The sequence below is a fragment of the Strix aluco genome, chromosome 1 (assembly GCF_031877795.1).
Source record: "Strix aluco isolate bStrAlu1 chromosome 1, bStrAlu1.hap1, whole genome shotgun sequence".
In the NCBI taxonomy this organism is placed as follows: domain Eukaryota; kingdom Metazoa; phylum Chordata; class Aves; order Strigiformes; family Strigidae; genus Strix; species Strix aluco.
In genome coordinates, this window is record NC_133931.1 from 134,438,124 (window position 1) to 134,459,190 (window position 21,067).

Consider the following 21,067-nt stretch of genomic DNA (forward strand, 5'->3'; position numbering starts at 1 on the left):
ATATGCATGGGAAAGGAAAACTGACTTTAACTGTATAAGGAATCACAATTTTTGTGGGGTTTTTTTTGGTGTATTTTTTTTTTCTGGAAAAACCTAATTAAGCAGAGAACTAGTTAGTATGGACTTCCAGAAGTTTTATTAACAAGACTTTTTTACCCTCTTAATTGTTACTGAAAGTCAAATGTTATAAAACCCTCAAAATAATTCAGTGTCTGTTCAGGTAAAGAAGTATGCCTGTTATTTGGCAATTTTCTGACCCTTGCATTACAATGACAACGTTATTCTTGGTGCTCTACAGCTTGTGTGTAGGCTGGTGGTAAGTGGGAAAACTTAGCAGGGGAATTTTCAGAAACCTTGTGCTGATATGCCACATGTGTCTGCTGTTTTTAGCCCTTCACTAGCATGGTGGCACTCTGCTATGAAAATGCAGCCCTGCTTGGCCTATACACTCGTAAATCTGCAGCCATGTAGTGTAAATTCAGGAAACATTCGGGGTTTTTTTTTTCCAAATTCTTTGCAGCTGTATGCTTTGTCAGGCTTCCCTGTTATCAAATATTTACAGTATTTTTGTGTGTGACTCCATGTTATATGCAAATGCACTGTGTCAGCAGGAAGGCTGGCACTGCCCTTGTACTTGATGTTAATATTTAGTTACTCAGATGTATCAATTACTACTACCTTCACTCTGGGACATAATTTCATAGAAATCCATAATATTATGTATGTAACATTTAGATCTGGACATATATGAATCATTAAGGAAAGATCATTAAGAATAAGTAACTAGGATCTAATAATGACTACCTGTCCATAACATATTCTTGATGAACCTCTGTAAATTTTTTGTAGTGATAGTTGTTATGACATTACTCATGGTGTAAAACTACTATGATGTAAAACAACCACAGTGTTAAAACTTATATTCCGGTGGTGGAGCAAGAAAATGGTTTTCTCACCCTATAATTTTTTTCTGAGACCTTAGCTAATTAAGAATAATTAAGAAGAATAATTAAGAATCTGTAATTTTTAAGATTTTCGAACTAATAATCTGATATTTTATATTGTCTATTGAAATATTTAAAAATATAATTTCAACTCATATATTTCACTTTGTCTGCTTTAATTTTAGTATTGCTGAACATTTTAAGAGTAATGTGATTCCAAAAATTGTAAGACATGCTTACTGACAGTTTAGAAGTTACTGAAAGGAAAAGGGGAAGACAGACATACACACACACAGAGAGCAGGATCACATAAACCTTTCTATTCTGTGTATTTGTGTGCATATGTATCCTTTGAAGCTTTTCTCTATATATCATTTCCTGTCCTAGTCTATAGATGACTAGTATGTTGGTCTGCAGGAGTGACAGCATGTAGATATAAAGCTGCTGGAGATCTGACACAGTTATTTAAAATTACCTATATGTTTGTGAACAAGTCACCCATGAGTTTGGATTAGATTGGATTATATGTAAAGATAATACCGATTAATTGATTACTGGGACAACACATTACAGTGCTTAGGCATTTATACTACAGAACCTACTTTCTCTCTGCATTGAATTTATTATTCTTTTCTTGTACAGGTTTTAGGGAGGAAGCCAGCACTTCCCGAATGTGAAGATGATGATGATGAACAGGCCGATATTACAAACAGGAGAAGCGCTAAACTATATATGGTAAGCCATTTATTTTTTTTTAGTTAGGTACACTTGATAGTATTCATGCACTTAGTGCCCTCGTATATGGACTTCTGACTTCAGTTACAAAACTGCAGTTGTGTTAGTTGATTTGCAGCCAATGGACAAATTTCTCAAAGGATGTCGATCAAGACAGCCCAAGTAATTTGAGGGAAAAAGAATGGATTACAGTCCTGTTTACGCAGGAAACAAGTTAAGCATGGCCTATGAACTACTCAGTGCAGGTCAAAGAAGAATTAACTGGTCTTAAATCAAACTATATTTCCTGTCTTTTTGATTATAACAGTGAGAGTTTTAGTAGTCATATATAATTTTGTTATTCTTAGTAGAGTTTGAGAGATGCACAGCTATGTTATATTTTATATATAAATCCAAGGAATTTGCAAAACTCCTTTCCTTTCCAATGCCCTTTTCCTCCTTCCTCACCTGCAATGGCTTAACACTAACTAGGTCAGTGCTACTGCCAGAAATCACTTATAAACAAAATGGGATAAATATTTACTCCATTTAAATCAGTCGGAGTTTTATGATTACATTCAGTGAAGTTATGATTTTTCCTCATGTCACGTTAGGCACACTGTTCTTTCTTAGACTAGGCATGGAATTTATTCTTCGCACTAACGATACAGTATCTTACCTACATACAAGGCTACACAATTATTTTTTTTTCTGAAAAAAACCAAACTGTTTCCAGGCCTGTATTTTCTCTCTTATCCCCCCTGCCCCAGCTTCCCTTTCTTTTGTATTCTCCCACTTGAGAAAAGAAGTGAGAAAGTATTTGGAAAAGGGTGATGTTTTAATTAAATCTAGAAAATATCTTATCCTCCCTCCTCCCAATAAAAAAGAGATTATTTTCTCCTGAAGACTGCAAGAAGAGTATTTCTTTTTTCAAGCTCTCATTAGTTTTGAGGTCTGGAACTTTCTCTTCAGCACTTTGTGCTCTGGCTCATGCAATGAGGTTGCTTTGTGTGACAGAAAAGAATCTTCCACTGGCATATAACGAATTTTCTTCCCTTCCCCATAGTCACTTAAAAAGGGTTTGGTTGACAAGTGGCAACACTGACAGCACTAAGTGCTACTGGATCCCCATGTGTGTGACCTTTTGGATGCCACCTACAGTAGCTTCCAAGCTGCTGTGAAGTGTTAGAGAGGATAAGTCACTCCCTCTGCAGCTCCTACACCCCACAGACCACAGCAGGATGGAGCCACCTCTCTCCCTGCCTGTTAATGTGATCCTTCCCCTACCCATATGCATGGCTGGGGTTTACAAGAAGCCTATATAATGAGGCAATCCATGTTACAAGGCCATTTTCAGTCCTTGTTGTCTATGTGCTGTGTTTAGTTCCCATTAATCATTCCATTCTTGCCAAAAAATCTGGCACATCTTTATAGCAGGGGTTTAAGAAAAAAAAAAAGAAAAAAAATAATAGAGAGCCTGCATGTATGATCAAGACCATTGTAGTTAGACAATACTAGAGAAGAGAGAAGTGTTTGCAGTGCATTTTGGAATCCTAAGAACTCTCAGAAAATTCTGTGGATATCTAATAAACTCCTCTAAGTTCACAGGTCCTGCTAAAGGAGCTCTGTTAGCTAAATGTAAACGTGCTGCAATATAACAGGGAGTGCCAAAGTCAGGAGACAGGTCTACAGTGAGCCCTCACAGTAGGTATAATAGTTGATTTTTATTTGTTGTATGCAGTGGTAATTTCCATCTTGTGCTTCCATAATACACAATATAAAATATAATGGTGTATTTAAAATCAATATTTAATTATGAAAGGAAATAAAAACTGCTAGGAAAGTGGAAGCCACAGTAGTAATAACTTCAGTAGTAATAACTGGTCTTTTCAGCTAGGAGTGAATTTAAAAAGGTTATAAAGGTCTGTATGAATTTACAGTGCTGGTAGAGGTTACAAAGCAGATTCTGCAATAGGTCTTATATGATAGTTTCCAATTAAAGAACTGTAGGCTAAAAATGTAGGTATTTCACTTGTTAATATCAGTGTAGGACTACTGTGTTATAATTTCAAATGCTCTGTTCAGCATGTACATGTACCTTTGGCTTCAGTGCAAGTTGCTTGGTAGCAGAAGATGACACCTAGGGATTCCACCAATTCAGCTGGGTGGAGTCCCTAGGTCCCCCTCACCATGCACCAGCTGGGCACGTAGGGTGGGCTGAAGAAAATACACCTTTTTAACTGTGAGGTGTTCACTGAATGAGCAGTTGAATTGAAAGTGGAAGAGCAACGGATTTAAATCGTGAGAGGGAGCCAGCAAACTCACTAAAATTAACACTACATCTCCCTCTACTGGATGTAAAATGAAATGAAACCAAAAAAAGTCACTAGCCTACCTTACTTGCAAGCAGCACACAAACTTCATACAGCCATTTGTATAGGAATGGCGACTGATTTTTATAGCAATCTTGGGAGCAGAAAATAATTTGGTTATAAAAGCCAGAGTTGATCTAAATTTGAAATGATTACTTTCTCAGGTGTCAGATGCAAGTGGATCCATGAAGGTCTCCATGGTAGCAGGGGAAAACCCCTTCTGCATGGCTATGCTTTTGTCTGATGAGTGCTTCATTTTGGACAATGGTGCTGCAAGGAAGATCTTTGTGTGGAAAGGTGAGAGATCACTTCTGTTGCAAATGAAGAAGCTACACAGACATATCTAAGGAGTTGACACAACATCCTAGCAATAGTTTAATACTGGCTGGACACAGTACCCTGCACACAGTTCTGCTTTGGTGCAGTCAATGGACAGGGATTGCTTATGTGAGTAGGGGCCTCAAGACCAAGTCCTGTCTATGGATCCTGGCTATTTTTGAGGCATCTGTAAACCTGGGTGCTTAAATGTTCATCGAATTGCAATTATAGAGCAAATATAAAGAATCCTACAAGTTTTGTATATTGCCATCAAATCCCTATCTTCTGGGACAAAATCTGGACACTTAAGGACTGATGGTGGGTAGATATTATATTCCCATGCATTGCTCCACAGAGGTGTGAAATTGAAAGGTGAGTGTCCCACATATCAACTAAAAGCATAAGCTTGCACATACTTTGATGCTTCTTTTTTTCTTGTGAATATTTCTATGTGTATCATCAGTGCTTGTAGGAGTGTCTGCAGTTGCTCTGACTGAACATATTCCAGGAGAATACTACTGCTGGGGTATTAGGTCTGGACACCTTGTAGCTGGATTGTTGTGGTGCTGCCATTGCATCCAGTGCTGAATATCTCTTTTTTTGGTCTCAGTGTATTAATTATTCTGTGGCATTTGCAATTTTTTTTAACCATGTGCAGTAGCAAATAATCGATGCAGTTGTCAAACTGCTGGAGTCAGTCCAGAGAGCATTGTAAACTTTTTTCTGGAATACTTCGTTTGCAGTTAGGGAAGCATCCTTTCAAAGAGAGCATTTTGGGAGTACTGTGCTCTGATGGCCTAAGGCCTACCTGACCCCTGATTCCTGGTTTTCACTCTCCACCTGATCACTTCTAGAATAATCAAAGCCAACAGGATCAGGCATTGATATACAATTTAGGCCCTCTGAGTGAGGCCCTAGGTGCTCCTCTGTGCATCCCCACTTCTGCTGTTGGTAACAATAATGTGTGGAAAAACCCCATTAGGCTGTGTCTCACCCTTGCACTGGGAGGCTGCAGTTATCATCTCTGCTGGAAATCTTCAGACCGCTAAGCTGAGGAGTGTGAATTACTTCGCTAATAGTTTCATTCAAAATGGAATACAATGAATAGCTTATCAGAGCATTTTATTACACTAAGAAGTCTTTGGAGTGTAATCATTGACAGCCACCTGGGGCACAGACCTGGTACACAATATCACCCACAGAGACTTCCAGAGATGTCTAACACTGAGCAAGGCTGAACAAGGAGGAATGGATGGGGAAGGGTGGTGGTAAATTGCACAGCACAGCCAGACAAAATGGGAGTTTCTTTTACCCGTGCTGCCTGAAGAAGTGAAGGCAGTTCTGGACAGCAGCTTTATTTAACACATTGCAGCCCAGCAAGGGAGGATTCAGACAAAAGAGCCAGGATGTTCTTGTACCTTGAACCAAGCATGTATTATGAATGGCATTTTTTGATAGAAGCACACAGACTAAGCAAAAAAGAATGCCCCCTTTTTTTTTTTTTTAATTTTATTTTATTTTAACTGTTTTCAAAGTCACTGAGGTACTGTTTTGGCCACTCAATTTTGTGTGAATCTTATTGCTTGTGGTATATCTGGTATTTATGTTTGTTCATGACTAAGGCCAGAGCAGAGGCTCAAGAACATCTTGTTTTTGCAGGATCTGTGAGCTCTTTGCCCTTTCCCATGTAATGTTACCCTTCTGTTTTAACCAGGCAAAGATGCTAACCCACAAGAGAGAAAAGCTGCCATGAAGAATGCTGAACAATTCATACAGCAGATGAATTATCCCGCCAACACACAGGTGCGATTTGTTTATGAGATGATACCAGGAGAGCATGAGCTCTGTTAAAGACTTTGGTTTTAAATCAGAAAAAAAGTATTTTTAAGGGCTTATAAGACATAAGTTTCACTAACAGGTAATTCAGAAAAGTTTCTGTTTGAGTAACTGTGTCAGTTTTGTTTCCTTCCATTTCATGTGTCTTTCTTCATTTCAGATTCAAGTCCTTCCCGAAGGAGGTGAAACACCAATTTTCAAACAATTCTTCAAAGACTGGAAGGATAAAGATCAAAGTGATGGCTTTGGCAAAGTATATGTCACAGAGAGAGTGGCTAAAATTGAGCAGATTGAATTTGATGCTACCAAGTTACATGAGTCTCCACAAATGGCTGCCCAGCATAACATGGTCGATGACGGTTCAGGGAAAGTAGAGGTAATTTTTGTGTTGCATTAAATTGTATTCTACCTACCTAGCTTATTCTGTCACAGGATAAGCTGCTACTCTATGTTTTGCCATTTACGCTGTTGTGTAGAGTAACACTACATTACTTCTACCATCAGAAAAGGTGCTTTGATGTAGAAAGTGAATCTCTTTGTCAGCTGTATGCTGGGTCATGTTTTTTTGGTGCTTATGAAAGATGTTGTATCAGTCATCAATAGAAATCAAACAGCAGAAACATTTCCCCTTCTGCACAATACTTCTTAAAGATATGCTTTAAATATGATCCTTACCCTAAGGAAAATCTTCTAACTCACATCAGCTTGAAATTTGGAATGGGAAAACTTGCCCTTGGAGTCAGAAATTCATTTTGTGTCTTTATGTATCTATCCAGTCTGCTTTCTAGGGGAACCTTCTTTGTCCCTAGTATGTCTCTCAGGTAGCCTGCATTTAGAGAGAAAAAGATGACTGTACAGTCTTTCTAGATCTATCCATATCCCACTGCAGGGATTCTGGAAGAAAAAAGATAAATACCTACAGTCTCATTAGTATGTTTTCTAGGTTTCTAACCTCATACTTTTGATGGTCTGTAGGCTTGAGCCAAAGCAGCTTATTTCTGAAACATTTTTTGCTGTATAATTTTAGCAGTATGTTTTTGGAGAGCAGTTGTTAAGTGGACTGGGCTGCAGTGAATCAAATAGGAAGAAATCTGCCTAAGAGTGTGTTATCTGACTACAGTGTGCCTCTCCCAAATTATATGATAGTTCTAGGATGAATCATAATGTTGTGCCATTCATATCGTATTATCATCTTAACATGTTAAGAAAGGAAGTTCAACATAGTGTTATGAGTTGATCATGTGGCATTAAAGCATCAAGACAAAGAAAAGTGTACTGCAATGGCTTGTTGATGGTCATTATTCATTCATTCAGTGGGCGCAGGGTGTATCTATTTACTTCATGAAGAATTCTTCCTGGTTTTATTCCATAATGCTTGGGAACAGAAACAAAGCTCACTCAAGGGATGACATAATAAATTTCTTCTTGAAGAGTCTCAGAATGAAGTTCAGCATTCTCCAGTGATTTCTGTTTCTGCAGATCTGGCGTGTGGAAAGCAGTGGCAGAGTTCCTGTGGGACCTGAGACATATGGACAGTTCTACGGTGGTGACTGCTACATTATCCTCTACACTTACCCTAAAGGGCAGATCATCTACACATGGTATGTTTGGCTGGCTTGGCACAGAACTGCAGCATGTGAATATTATTATATACTGACTTTATGTCCTGTTGAGTAGAACCATGTGTAAATGCAAGGTTGTTTACTGTGTGTTTGTCATGCAGTATAAACTCTGGATTATTTTGAAACTGGACTTAACCATTGTCTTTCTCCTTGTCTTCCTCAGGCAAGGAGCCCATACTACAAAAGATGAACTGACTGCATCTGCATTTCTGACTGTTCAGCTGGATAGGTTATTGAATGGTCAGGCTGTGCAGGTTAGTGTCTTTCGGATAAAATTCAAGAGAGCATGCAATATATGCAAATGTCAGTGGGAATTGGAAGGAGGAGGTAGCATTTGAAGACTGGAATATCAACTGCTCATGGTCTGTATTGAGCCAAGCACCATGGGCTCCTTTTAAAGTCACTGGAGATTTCCCATTTGAATCATCCTTTCTGAATGTAAATGTCCAAAAGAACACAGATATAACACGACCTAAAACTGCTCTTTCTTTCCTTTGACTTTCTTTCTAAAAATTAGGTTTTAGTCCTGCTAGCCTTACAGGCTTTGTACATAGTCAGCAGAGACCAAAGGATAAGATCCTCCCAGGGCAACTCACTCTGAAGAAGGTGTCTGACAGGGCAATAGACCTGTGTGAGCACCCCTGTTTCCTTTTGATTATGTAGGAAGTTGTGATATTTAGCCCAGATAAGATGTCTGACTTTTAGAGGGCCAAAACTGGGAAACATGAAAACCACATGACAGCCAGAAGACGAGAGCCTGCAGGAACTGTGCTGCAGGGTCTGGCTTGTCCCTGCCGTAGTGAGGAAGGTTAACTTGGGTTTTCCCATCCTGTAGTGCTTGCAACTCTGTGAAAGCAGGAGATATATCCTCACTTGCAGAAATGAGGTGTGCAAGGCAGTGCGCAGGACACTGACAGCTAAAAGGTGTGACGAAATGTGCTAGTCCTGGCATGACTAGAATGTGTGCTATCTTTTCATCACTAGTGAGGAGTGGCAGGTCGGTGGAGAGGTGAGAGGTCTCATCTTCTCACAGAAAGGCTAGAGTTGGAAGATGACTAGGGACAGACAGGCAGAGATTTTCTAAGCAGTAGGAGATAATTCTGTGCTTCCCATTTCTTAATTACCAAAGTACAGGGCTTCCTCCACCCACCAAGGCACAGTTAATTTAGATGGCAGACCATACTTTTAGCTATTAATCAGTTATGATTTATGATTGAAATTATATTAAGGAAGGATTAGAACACTTCTAGGTAATTACTCCTTGAAATATTCCTAACACATGTTCTATATTTGGACAGAGTTCAGCACAATATGGTCCTGCCTCATAACTAAGGCCAATACTAATACTGCAGCAATAATAATATACTACAAAGACCTGCAATAATAATGTGCTTAAAAAGCCTTTTTATTAAAGGTGAAGGAGATCCATCTCACTGCACTGGACATGATACTTAAAAGTACTTTTAGCCTCCAATGGAATTAGGAATATATAGATATGTGTATATAGATGTATGCATATGCACATACACACACGTATATATGCGTGTGTGCATTTGTAGGCACGTACATGCTACCTAGAATAGACTACCTGTGCTTAACGTCTGTATTAGCATTATTTGAAGGTTTAAATGTACAATTTTGTGATCACTAGATGGCACTACAGTATAAGTGACTATTAAAAAGCCGTTTCCCTGTGCGTTTTGCAGGAGTATGTTTTCCTCTGCAGGGGTTTTTTTTTGGGTGGTGGTTGTTTTTTTTTTTTTTTTTCCGGGGATGGGGCGGGGCGGGTCTGGTTTGTTGGGGTTTTTTTGGCATTTGTAAAATCCTGCCGCATTTTGGCACCTAAAAGTAAACGTGTCCTAGGATGTCCTTATCAGGCACCTGTACCAGTCTATCCAGCGGCGAGATAAGCAAAAAAGCACCTGCTCCTGCTGCCCTCCACGCCCACTGCCGCCCCAGCTGCCCCTCTCGCCGCCCCGGTTCCCAGCTGCCCCAAGCCTCACCTTGGGGCAGGGCTAAAGGGCTGAGGCTCTCTGCTTCTCCTCTTCTGCTGGCTACGCATCATGCCTCATCCCTTTTTCCCTTTCTTCCCAGGAGTGAAAGGCAGGGAGTCACAGCCCTCCACCCTGGCGGGTGGTATTGTTATAAAGGACGAACAAATGGTTGTACACAAATAACTTTTATCATATATTAAGCTAAAAATTGTCGTTCTTCATAGCTCAGTGTTTTTTCATATTGCAAGAACATCTTTTGCATCTGTAATGGAAGTTCATTTCTGTCATCCATGTTACCCTCTGCAAGATCGATTTATGCTCATCTTTTTCACCCTTTTGCAGGTAGAATACACATAGAAATAATGAACAGGATGAATAACCACTCTCTTCTGCTGAAATACAGGGCACCTAAACTTCCAAGACAGTTTTTAAGGAGAATTAAATCATTCTATAAAACTCTATGAAATGACAGTTCTTTTGAAAAAGAGTAATTTTCTTATTACAGTAGATAGCAGCCATTTTAATCAGCTAAACATTATGTTAGAAGTTTGAATCTTGTCTTTGTGTCAGCATGATTGACAAAAAAAACCTCACAAATGCTCTAACTTTAATGTGTCTGGAACTATATTTTTAGATCTTCTCAGCTTGCCACTTCTTATTCTTGCTAACATTCTTAGCATTATTGGCTAACATCCACTATGCTATTCAACAAAGACCAAAAATAACTACCTGTGTCCTTTTGTATTTTTTATTGCATTTCTTTACGTATGTACAGATCCGAGTCAGCCAAGGCAAAGAGCCTGCACATTTACTGAGCTTGTTCAAAAACAAACCACTTATTGTCTACAAGGATGGGACATCCAAGAAGGAAGGTCAGAAACCTGCTCCACCCACACGACTCTTCCAAATCCGCAGGAACCTGGCAAACATTACCAGGATTGCGGAGGTAAGTTCACCTGCTAAGTAACCAACTATTCCTCATGGAAATGGTGTAGCTGCCACGAGCCTCTCCGACTAATCTTGTTGGGTAGTTACATCTGGTAGGAACGCAGCACTCCAAATCAAATCCACTGCCTTATGTGACCAACCCATCTAATAAATCAAAGAGAATATGCTGCAACTGGCTGCAGCCAATCTACATCTTTCAGAGGAAACTGTAAGAAAATGTGTAGCAAACAGTCAGCTGACATAGACAAGAAATCAGCAACCCTTTTGAGATAGTCTTTCCTACTGCCAAGCAGTCCTAAATTTTGCCCTTCAAGTCAGTTCCCTGTCTCAAGTTAAGTTCCTCTCTACATACATACATATATCAGTATAAATCTAGGCAAAAATTGAAGAAAAAAAGCATAGCTGATTAACATCTACCTACACTTTTTATATAAACAATATAAAATAGTGATCACAGTATTTGAAAACATAAAGAATAAAAGTTTCTTTCTCAATCTAGGTTGATGTTGACGCAATGTCACTAAACTCCAACGATGTCTTTGTTCTGAAACTGCCAAACAGCTCTGGCTACACCTGGGTAGGAAAAGGAGCAAACAAAGAAGAGGAACAAGGGGCTCAATACATCGCCAGCATTCTTAAATGCCAGACTGCTAAGATAAATGAAGGCCAGGAACCAGGTTAGTATGAGGCCACGTGGTTGCTAATAGGCAGCTGAGAAGACACAGCACTGCAGCCTAAATGGTTTTTGTGATCATATATTTTATAGGCAGAAATATATGCTCACTCTCTCCCTTTGAAAATCCAACCTGTCATTTCACCATGAAGATCTATCCAGGATTGGCTGATGCACAAGCAGTGCGATGCCCTGGAAGTCTGTAGGATGGTAGCAGGAGCTGCAGAGGAATGTGGTCTTTTCTTCACTCTGAGTGCCTAGGAGGGGAGAAAGACATAGTGCATTGCTCTTTCTAGGTCTGCGAGTGATCTCTTTATGGTTATTTTGACAAACTGCAGGAAGAGCTGTAAGAAAATGAACCCATCTTTGAAAGAGAAAAGAAGATCTTGTTTGGGGATTCTTGAAACAGTATCTAACAAGCTATAAACATAAAATGTTAAATCCACTGCTGAATAAATTATATATTATGTATTTCAGAGGAATTCTGGAAAGCACTTGGAGGTAAAAAAAAATATCAGACTTCATCACAACTCTTGACAAAGGCTGAAGATCATCCCCCTCGCCTGTATGGTTGTTCTAATAAGACTGGCAGATTTATTGTGAGTATATGAGGGATACTTTCCTCTCTCTTTAATTACATATTTTTGGGTATATTTTGCTTTGAGAATCAGCAGACATTAAATGAATTTGGGGATCTGGCTTAGTTAGTCGTGCTTGAGGTTTGATGCTTTAAATCAATCCAAATGCAAAGGATGGACAGAGGAATTAATACTGCAGACATTTGCACGCAGAGCCTGCTCCAGCCTGGGACTAGACGCTTGCAGATGCAAAAAGATAAGGCATTTGCCCAGTCAAAAGCAATTGTGTTCTTGCAGAGCATTGCCAGACTGCTATCATTTTGCTGAGAAAGTGCAGGTCAGTGCTTTGCCCCTTACGTGTTTGATAGTGGTGGTGAGGAATAGAAATGTTCCAAGCCCTTGCCAAAAATTCCTAGCGGCCTGAAATTTTCCATAGAGATTTAAGGCATGTAATTATGCCTCTAAGGTATTGGGTTGTGCTCAGGGAGGTAGGAAAACTTATTTCCTGAGCAGAAATACCCAGAGCTGTGTGCTGGCTATGAAGCCTGTGATTCAGGCTTAATTACTTACCATATTCTGGGAGGAAGATGCTGTGTCACTCTTTGGCAAGGATACGCCAATTTTTAGGTAGGGGACATAGTTGGCTACCTTTTCTGCAGTCTCCTTAAGGCACAGCCCATTCATTTGGAAAGAGAGAAAACAAATAGAATCCTTTAATAAGGACTTTAAAACCTTAAGAAAGTAGTAAAGTGTATTCTTCTAGCAAGCTTCTAAAACACTCCTGTGAAATACAGTAATCGGAACAAAACTCTCTATAATAGTCTGCTGGGAGCTATACACTTTTTGTTTTTTGTTTTGAATTCCCTCCAAATTCTGTGAAATCCCCTCTTTCTTGTAGCATTTCTCTAGTAACAGAATCACCATCATTAGAGCTCGCTAGAAGAGGTAGGTCAGAGTGATCTGACCAGCATAACACAGGGTGGGGAAAAGGAATGTCTTGCACCATCAGCTTACCATCCCTTTAGCACTCCTACATGGCCAAGCATAGCCAAACCCCTTGACAGTTCTTCAAAAGTAGAGGGCTGAGCATTAGCTACATTATTATCTCTCCTTTTCATACAGAATAACATTAAACTGCTTTCCTATCTGCTTGCACATCCTTGGAAGAAGCAAGCAGTCTGCCTTTCCTTTGGGGACTAATCCTTAATGGCTTAGTCAACTTTAATGTCCCATTGTCAAGTGACTGGAAAGCTTCCTTGAGTGTGTATTTCATCACTGAACTCACCCACTGCAAACCAAAGCAGTTTCTTTTCCTTATTAAAGAATGTAAGCTGCATGAATATATCCGCTGATATCAGCTGATTGATTTAGTTTGCTTGGTACAAGGTGTTCTGTGGAAATTTCCCTGTCCCCTTCTTCTGGCAGACCTTGGTCCCAACACAGTAGTCACAATTACAGTGTAAACCTTTGCCTCTCCTGAGGATATCCTATCAATTCTGACAAGCTGAGAGCTGATTTCATAGAACATCCACTTATGTGATTTGCTTCCTTTCAGTGAAACACCCTTGACACCTTCATCAAATCAGTTTAGGGCTTGACCCTTTAGGAGCTCCATACCAGCTTCTGGACTTATCCTTTAAAAATATCTTCGATCTGTGCAAAATCAGAATATCTTGATAAATCATTAAAAACAAAAAAACCCAACACATAATATCCTTTTTAGATTGAGGAGGTCCCAGGAGAATTCACTCAGGATGATTTGGCTGAAGATGATGTCATGTTGCTGGATGCTTGGGAGCAGGTAAGCTGTGTACTTGACCACTGCTTTTTGTGGTTAACAAGGATAATTTATTCTTAACCACTTAGATCATAAGATGGGAGGAAAAATAATGTTTGTGAGAATGGAAAAGGTTTTTTTTTCTTTAAATTATACCAGAGGGAGCTATATTTTTTAAGCTATATGATGTGCTAGTGTGAATATACATGATTGAATTTCCAAGCATAATGTGAGACCACGTCAGGCACTTCCCATTAAAACCAATAGAGGCTGCAAGAGTATAAGCCCCAGCAGTGTTCTGAAAGGCTCTCAGTAATGTTCTTGACTTTATGAGTAAAATTTATTAATTTTAAAAAAGTTATTGCATAAAAGGTGTTCAGAAGCCACAAAATCCATGTGGCAGCAGCACCTACAAAAAGTCTCACTAGAGAAGGGGACAAACACTAGATAGATGCTTTCACAGATTTCTTCAGAAGAACTGGGTGAAGGGTGACAGAAACAATCTCCATCATTTTCCCAGGTTCACTGAAAACTGAAAATGTTGAGAGCTTTTTGGATGACAGGCAAACTTATTGCAGGTGCAGAGGGCACATCTGTTTCTCACAGTATATCCTTTCTACCCTTCCTCTCCCCTTGGAGGGAAAGGGGGACGAGGCCATGGATCCCACGCTTTTATTTGACTTCTTCAGCCTAACCCTTAAGGAAAAAAAGCTGAGGGTTTTGGAAATGAGAAGGAATATCCAAGGTCCATGTGGGAAGGAGTGATGGGAGAAGGTGGGTGGAAGAGCTGGATGGAAAGTAGTTGGAATATACTGACTCAGGTCAGAAGGAAAGAAGTCTAGGACATGTAGCTGGTTTCCAAAGGATCCTTGACAGAAAAAAAAAATGTGGGGATTGCAGATGGAGGCCCTGATTGTTGGGTTATTCAGTGGGTTATCTAGCAGTTACCCTGGGTAGCACTGATCACAGGGCACAAGCATTGATGCGCACGCAGAGCTCACATCAGAGACAGCTCCTGTTCAGTGTTTTTACTTGCCCCTAAAGAGCAATTTCCTCAGCAAATTGTAAAAGATATCCATGGAAAAAGTAATTAGAGTTCCTTTTCTCAGAGTGCACAAAAGTTCGGCCTTTCAGTGTCAAGAGAGTGGTGAGATTTCAGAGGATAGAACTACAGTCTCTCTCAAGGGAAAAAAAAATATCATCAGCTGTGGTTTGTGAGAGCTGTGTATCTCTGTAGTCTTTATAGTGTATATTCTTTCTCCTAGTGGAATCAACTATTTTGTACTTTACCTGCTGTACGCAATATCCTTATAACAGCATAGGAGCTATGTTTTCTCTGTTTGCAGGTTTTTGTCTGGATTGGGAAGGATGCTAATGAAACTGAGCAACAGGAATCCATTAAATCTGGTAAATCAAATAAATTTGACAGCATTCTGAGTGAAGTAGCACCAATATTTAACTTAAAGAAGTGAAAAAGATGATGTAGAAGAAATCTAGTTATATTTACAGTGTTTAAAAGGGTTACTGAGCTTATTAGGATTTAATCCTGCAGAAGATTATTTTCTCCTTGAGATGTGCTTTAAAATTCATTGTATCTTTCTTTTCTGTAAATTTAGAAAGGGTAAAATTAATCAAGATTGCATTACTAGGCTGCAGAGCTTTTTAAAGAGCTCCATGAAAAGAAACTGCACTGAAAAGAGAATTTAAAAGGAGGTACCTACTGAGCTGCACCCTACACTAATGTATACAGTAAAAGGAATGCCAGCAAATCCTCAAGTCCTTACACTGCCACATTTCACTGAGTTAATTTGGGGAAGAATGTGCCAATTGTAGAACAAATCAAGACAATTCACGTGAAGTGCGCCTCCTTGAAAAATCATGTGTCATCTCTGGTGTGATGCCATTCTGACAAAGTTAGTGTTAAAAATGCTTACAGATATTTCCCTGGAGCAGCTAGGCTTACCTAGCTGTGCTTCTGACATGTACTGATGTCACGCTGCAATGTCAAGGGAAACTATACAGGCTTTCACATAGGAAAAAACAAGAATGAAGCTTGTGCATCTGCACAGCACCAGCAAATTCTTTCTTCTGTTCAAAAGCCAAAACACAGCTGTATGGCAATGAACTGATCAGAGCAACAATCCCTCTGTTTTACCCTCCTGGACAATTCCTTCACTGGCAGCTGGGAGAAATCAGCAATTACCTGATCATTTCATTGCCTTTGAAATAATTTAATTGAATACTGTACTGTAGTAGCCCTGGGTTCTTTCACTAGGGCTTTTAATGTATTTTTTATACCAAAGGAATGAACTAATATATTACATGTTTTATTTCCTTTCTGTTTTCAGCCAAACGCTATATTGAAACAGATCCTTCTGGCAGAGATAAGGGGACCCCCATTGTAATTGTGAAGCAGGGACACGAACCCCTGACATTCACAGGCTGGTTCCTGGCTTGGGACTCAAACAAATGGAAGAACTAATCTATCCAAGAAGGCTCCAGCTTCAAGCCAAAGAAGGATCAAAGCCCAGCTACTTTCTAGTATTTTTAAGCATAAGCTTATACAGCAACATGATGCATCTGTTGTTACACTTTCCCAAGCTTTTATACATTTCTGTGAATAACATAGGAATTCTTAGCACTGGAAAGGATAAATGATAATTGTAAACTGGTCAAATAGGGTGAGTGGGGCTTTTTGTGTAGTAAATATGGAAAGTGCTACCAATACTTTGTTTAATCTATTGATTCTTCAAACAGAAGCTGTGGATCAGCTTATTTTAATGTGCTAAAGTGGGCCAAATTCTGCCTTCACTTAAAAATCCAAACTAATGCCACAGAAATTCCTTTAGATTAAGGTCAGCGTAATATTGTGCAGAATTTGGCCTGATAAAGGACTAATTCTGCATCTGTTGCAAGGGTAGGACTGAACGTGATTTACTTACTCCGCCAAAATATTGCCACACTCACGTAAAAATTCAGATGATGCCTGATCCAGAGTGGGAACTGTGTCTTGCAAGGGGCAAAAAAGGAATAGATATTTTAACAAAGGTGTGCTTAACATGTTTGTCTTGTTAGTACATATATTTGGAGCTTCGGACTGAATGGCTCTAAGAATATGAAGTCGACAGAGGTTTTTTTGAGAGACTGTCTAGCTCATTGTAATGAATTTCTTTAGATTTATCTCTGTGGACCACATCCGGCTCCACCAGGTCTTTTTAACCAAAGCTCTTAAACACATTCTAGTGCACTAGTGCCTTTAAGTGGAAGCAGAAGTAACAGCTTCAAAAACACATACTCTGCCTTAACCAGATTGCACTTAAGCCACAGCTTGTCTCGATTGCCTTAGTGAGCAGTACTCGCTTCTTTTCCAGTGTGCAGACTGCTCAGCTTGTCAGGCACATGATGTGTTTCTACTCGTTTTCTATGCAGGTTTTAGTCAAATATCAAGTACATCAAGCGCGAGGAAACCCCTTGTTTCAGTAGCAGTCCACATCCCGAGAATTTGGAGTGTGAGTATGCACCACAGAATATGGCCTTCTCTTTTTTCTCAGACACAGTTATTTGGGCTTTTTTTCTTCTGGTGAATTTAAGAGTACATTTTCAAAGTGTTTTTTATTTGTAATTTAGCCAGAAAAGTCTACAGAAGGGCAGCAGGAAAAATTCTGCTTCAAATCTTTAGCACTGCTTTGATCACTTATCTTATAATGCTTGTTTTAAACAACAGTTTGTACAGCTGTAAATCATGTCAATGTGGCTTTTTAATGAAGGCATTTCAATGGTTTTATTATCCTTATAAGTTAGATTGGAAAGTGAACTTTTAGACATTTTTCTATTTTTTTTTTATCATGATTGTGGTTTTGAATCTGGGTAATGCGAAACAGTGAATTTAGTCTGGGCTCGTAATATCAATGACAAAAGAATTGCGAAGCTAAGAGATTAATTATAGGAGTTTGTTAGCTTTAAACATTTGTTTAAATCTCTGCTAATATAACTGGGCTGTATCTGAATGTAATTGCATTCAAAATAAAATTACAAAACCCAGTATTCTACATGCCAAGCTGATCTTCCTCTCTCTTGACATACTGTTGCTCAGTGCTTCCACTGATGTCTAGCAAAACTTCCTAAAAAACCCAGCAGGTACCTTCCTTTTTAGATGGACAATGCAATAAGTTACTTGTTTTTACTTTGGCACCATTTTACACAATGGAGGGTTAACTCTTCCCAACAACTTGGAATTTACAAACCTAAGTCAAAATCAAAGAACTGGGTGCTTATTAGCTTGTGATTTCATCTTTAAGAAAAAACTACCATTGTTGTTATCAAACTCTGGCTTTTTAACTTTCTGCTTGCAAAAATGATTGACTATAGAAATGCCTATTTTATAGAACAGGAGGAAATAGGTGTGTATGTTTGTTTTTAAAGGATAGGTCTTGCTTTTTATTTGTGAGAGTAGATAAGGAGATGTCCTTCTCCTTCTGGAAGGAGCACAAAGACCTTTTCAGTTCCTCAGCTACTGCACTTCATGAAGCCACTGAGCAGCCTGTAATTATCTGATGGTTGTCTTTGACACATACATATGATTCTTCTCATTTTTAAAAATAACAGTTATAGTAGCTTCTTAACCAAGGATTAGACAAGATTTGCCCTCCTTGTACATAAATATCTTCTGGAACACTGAGGGCTCTGAACTGGCGCAGCCTGCCAGCATATTCTGCAGCACTGTGAAAGCCTCTTTTCAGTTCCCTCTCACAAGACAGAGGAGCTTTTGTGGTCTCCTGGCCTGGGCATTTTGGTTTACAATACATTGTCCTGGCATGTTGATGACTGATGTTGAGAAGAGCATTGAGAGCTCATAACGGACCAGTGTTCTCAACTGGGCTTTAAGAACAACAGCTGCTAGCAACATTGTTCTTGGGTTTACTTGCTAGCAAGGAAGTTTATTTTTCATATATACATGTGCAGTACACACAAAGATGTATTTCTTTCTCTCTCTGAAGAGAGAGGGGAAGGGAGGACAGACAGGATGGACTATAAGTGCTTGGAAATAATAAAGATTAAGTTGTCTATCTGCCTTGTTTTCAGAACAGAAAAAATTGTGCAGTTGTATATAGTACAGTCAAGTTCAGTTAAGAATAAGCTATACCTTGCATTATTATCATACAGTAATAGTACATTCACTCTATTTGTAATGGCAAAATTAGACCCTGAGTTAGCAGTTTCATTATGCTACAAACAGAAGTATTCATATGTTCTATTGGTTGTAAATACAGCATCATTTTTCATCTTTGTTTTATAGAATTTCATTGCAACAGAAAGATGTTAGGAATCCTTAAAGCCAACAGAACATCATAATACTATATAGTATTGGTAGTTTATGTAAAATAGCATAATCTTAGAATATAACTACAGATTGTACACAGGAGAGGAGCCAGCCTCTGGAATCACTGCTCAAAATATGTAATTTGACCATAGCACATAGTGCTATATAGCATCAGATCTGCTGTAAATGATCACGTTAAACGTAGTTAAATTCAGCTGAACAGTTTGTTCTCTTGCCAGTTCAGACTCACATAGGCTTCACCTGCAACAACAAGAAAATTATGAAAATAGTACACAGTTGGACTGTGGGACCACCCCTCACAGGAGAACTAAGGAATCGTACAGAAAATATTTTGCTCACTGGACTATAGCAGGAGGTGCTCTCAGACATCCCTATAGGCTACAGGAACATTTCTTGTTACAAACTTTGCAATCTTCTTGGAGTCTTCATTTTTACTGGATCTGAAAAGGCTAAAAAAAAAAAAAAGCAAGCCAAAACAAGCCTATTATTTTCCATGGACTGAAGCTGCTCTTCAGAGTCCACTTCTCTATAGGAAAGCTTGAAAAAAAACCTTTAAACTTTGCTTTAGGACGCAATTGCTTCCTCAGCATCCCACTCAAGTTGTACCTTTATGTCTTAATTGAGCCAAATGCAAGTATATAAGGCAAAAAAATATTATAAAACCAGAGTTAGATAATACTTTAATGTGCTGACTTTCCAAATCCTTGCTTTTTCTTTTTTAAAGACAATAAATTTGAAATAGTACACTTTTCCCTTCTTATGGCTAGGACTTTTGCTGCTAAAGTCAAAGGAACTTCTGATTTCATTGAAAACACAATCAGATCCTTAATCCACTGTATGTCCTTAATGTCTCATTACATCCTCTCTAGACTCGCCTAAAGTTACTTTGACCTTCTCTGACTATTAACACATTACCTTTATGCTAAAAATCAATAAACTACACTCACTTCAATTAAAGCTTCCAAGGTGGAAGAGAGAGAAGGGCAGACCAATGGGAATTCGGAGGCTCGCCATGCCATAAAATTAGTCGATGACTGTTCTGGCCCTTCTCCCCCTGCATGTCATTTTCCTCTTGACATTAAAGCATATTTGCATTACAGGGGAAAAATGAATCTGTCCCTACAGAACAGAGCACATAAGCTGATTTTTATTTTTCTTCTAAATAACGGCAAAGTGAGTTATTCCAGGAGAGCAGATAGAAGGGGAATCATCCTGTACAAAACTTCTTCCTAAATGCATCCACACTTCTGTCCTGCAAGTGCTCTCTCCTCAAAAGGATGCTATGAATGTACTGAGATCCACAAGACTGTACCTTTTACCACCACATTTAATCAGTCAGCAGTGAAACATGGGCCTCCACGCACATGAAATGAAAGCATCAAGTGAAAACATTAATTTTCATTGTTTGGTAGACTATAGATCGTTTGCTCAGAAAATTGCCTGGATGGGGGCAAGTAGGGCCAGTGAAGGTACATGCGATGTTTCTTAGGGGATGTATCAGGCAACCAAGCAGCGAGGCTGGGACAATCTGAATGGCATCCCACAGCAAGGCCCAGAGATAGGCAGGTTTGTTTTAGCAGCAATAATGCTTTGATTATTCCAACAAAGTCTCTTGACCACTGCTAGAAGAGCACAGCTCTCCCTACTGTTCTTTAACAGATTTCACGGAGGTGACTCAGGGTGATTTCACAGCAGTTGGCAATATTAACATCAAGGCTGAATGCAATCAGGTGATTTTAACATAATTTACCTGACAGTTCACCATGCTTTGTGTTGTCTGGTGTCCTTCCTACAGAAGAACCAGCTACAGCAACAATCCTGATTAAAATAGATCATTGCTAGGAGGAACCTAAGACAAAATTTCCCTCCAGGATTAGATTTTTTACAGAGGTGGCTCGGAAAGGTCATAGGTTTCCTGTAACACACATTGCAGCACAGCTGAGACCCTGT

At 39.2% G+C, this 21,067-nt stretch overlaps 1 protein-coding gene across 1 annotated transcript in view; it reads left to right on the forward strand.

The window, feature by feature from the left end:
* The window catches only part of SCIN (scinderin), a 49,521-nt gene extending 31,696 nt beyond the window's left edge, over nt 1-17,825 (forward strand). The window contains exons 5-16 of the mRNA XM_074836579.1: nt 1,587-1,679; nt 4,195-4,327; nt 6,063-6,151; nt 6,345-6,560; nt 7,664-7,785; nt 7,970-8,060; nt 10,576-10,746; nt 11,248-11,425; nt 11,899-12,020; nt 13,723-13,800; nt 15,123-15,183; nt 16,125-17,825. Of these exons, the coding sequence (XP_074692680.1) occupies nt 1,587-1,679; nt 4,195-4,327; nt 6,063-6,151; nt 6,345-6,560; nt 7,664-7,785; nt 7,970-8,060; nt 10,576-10,746; nt 11,248-11,425; nt 11,899-12,020; nt 13,723-13,800; nt 15,123-15,183; nt 16,125-16,258 (1,488 nt within the window). The 3' untranslated portion in view covers nt 16,259-17,825. The remainder of the gene's footprint in view (nt 1-1,586; nt 1,680-4,194; nt 4,328-6,062; nt 6,152-6,344; nt 6,561-7,663; nt 7,786-7,969; nt 8,061-10,575; nt 10,747-11,247; nt 11,426-11,898; nt 12,021-13,722; nt 13,801-15,122; nt 15,184-16,124) is intronic.
* The last annotated feature ends 3,242 nt before the right edge of the window (nt 17,826-21,067 follow it).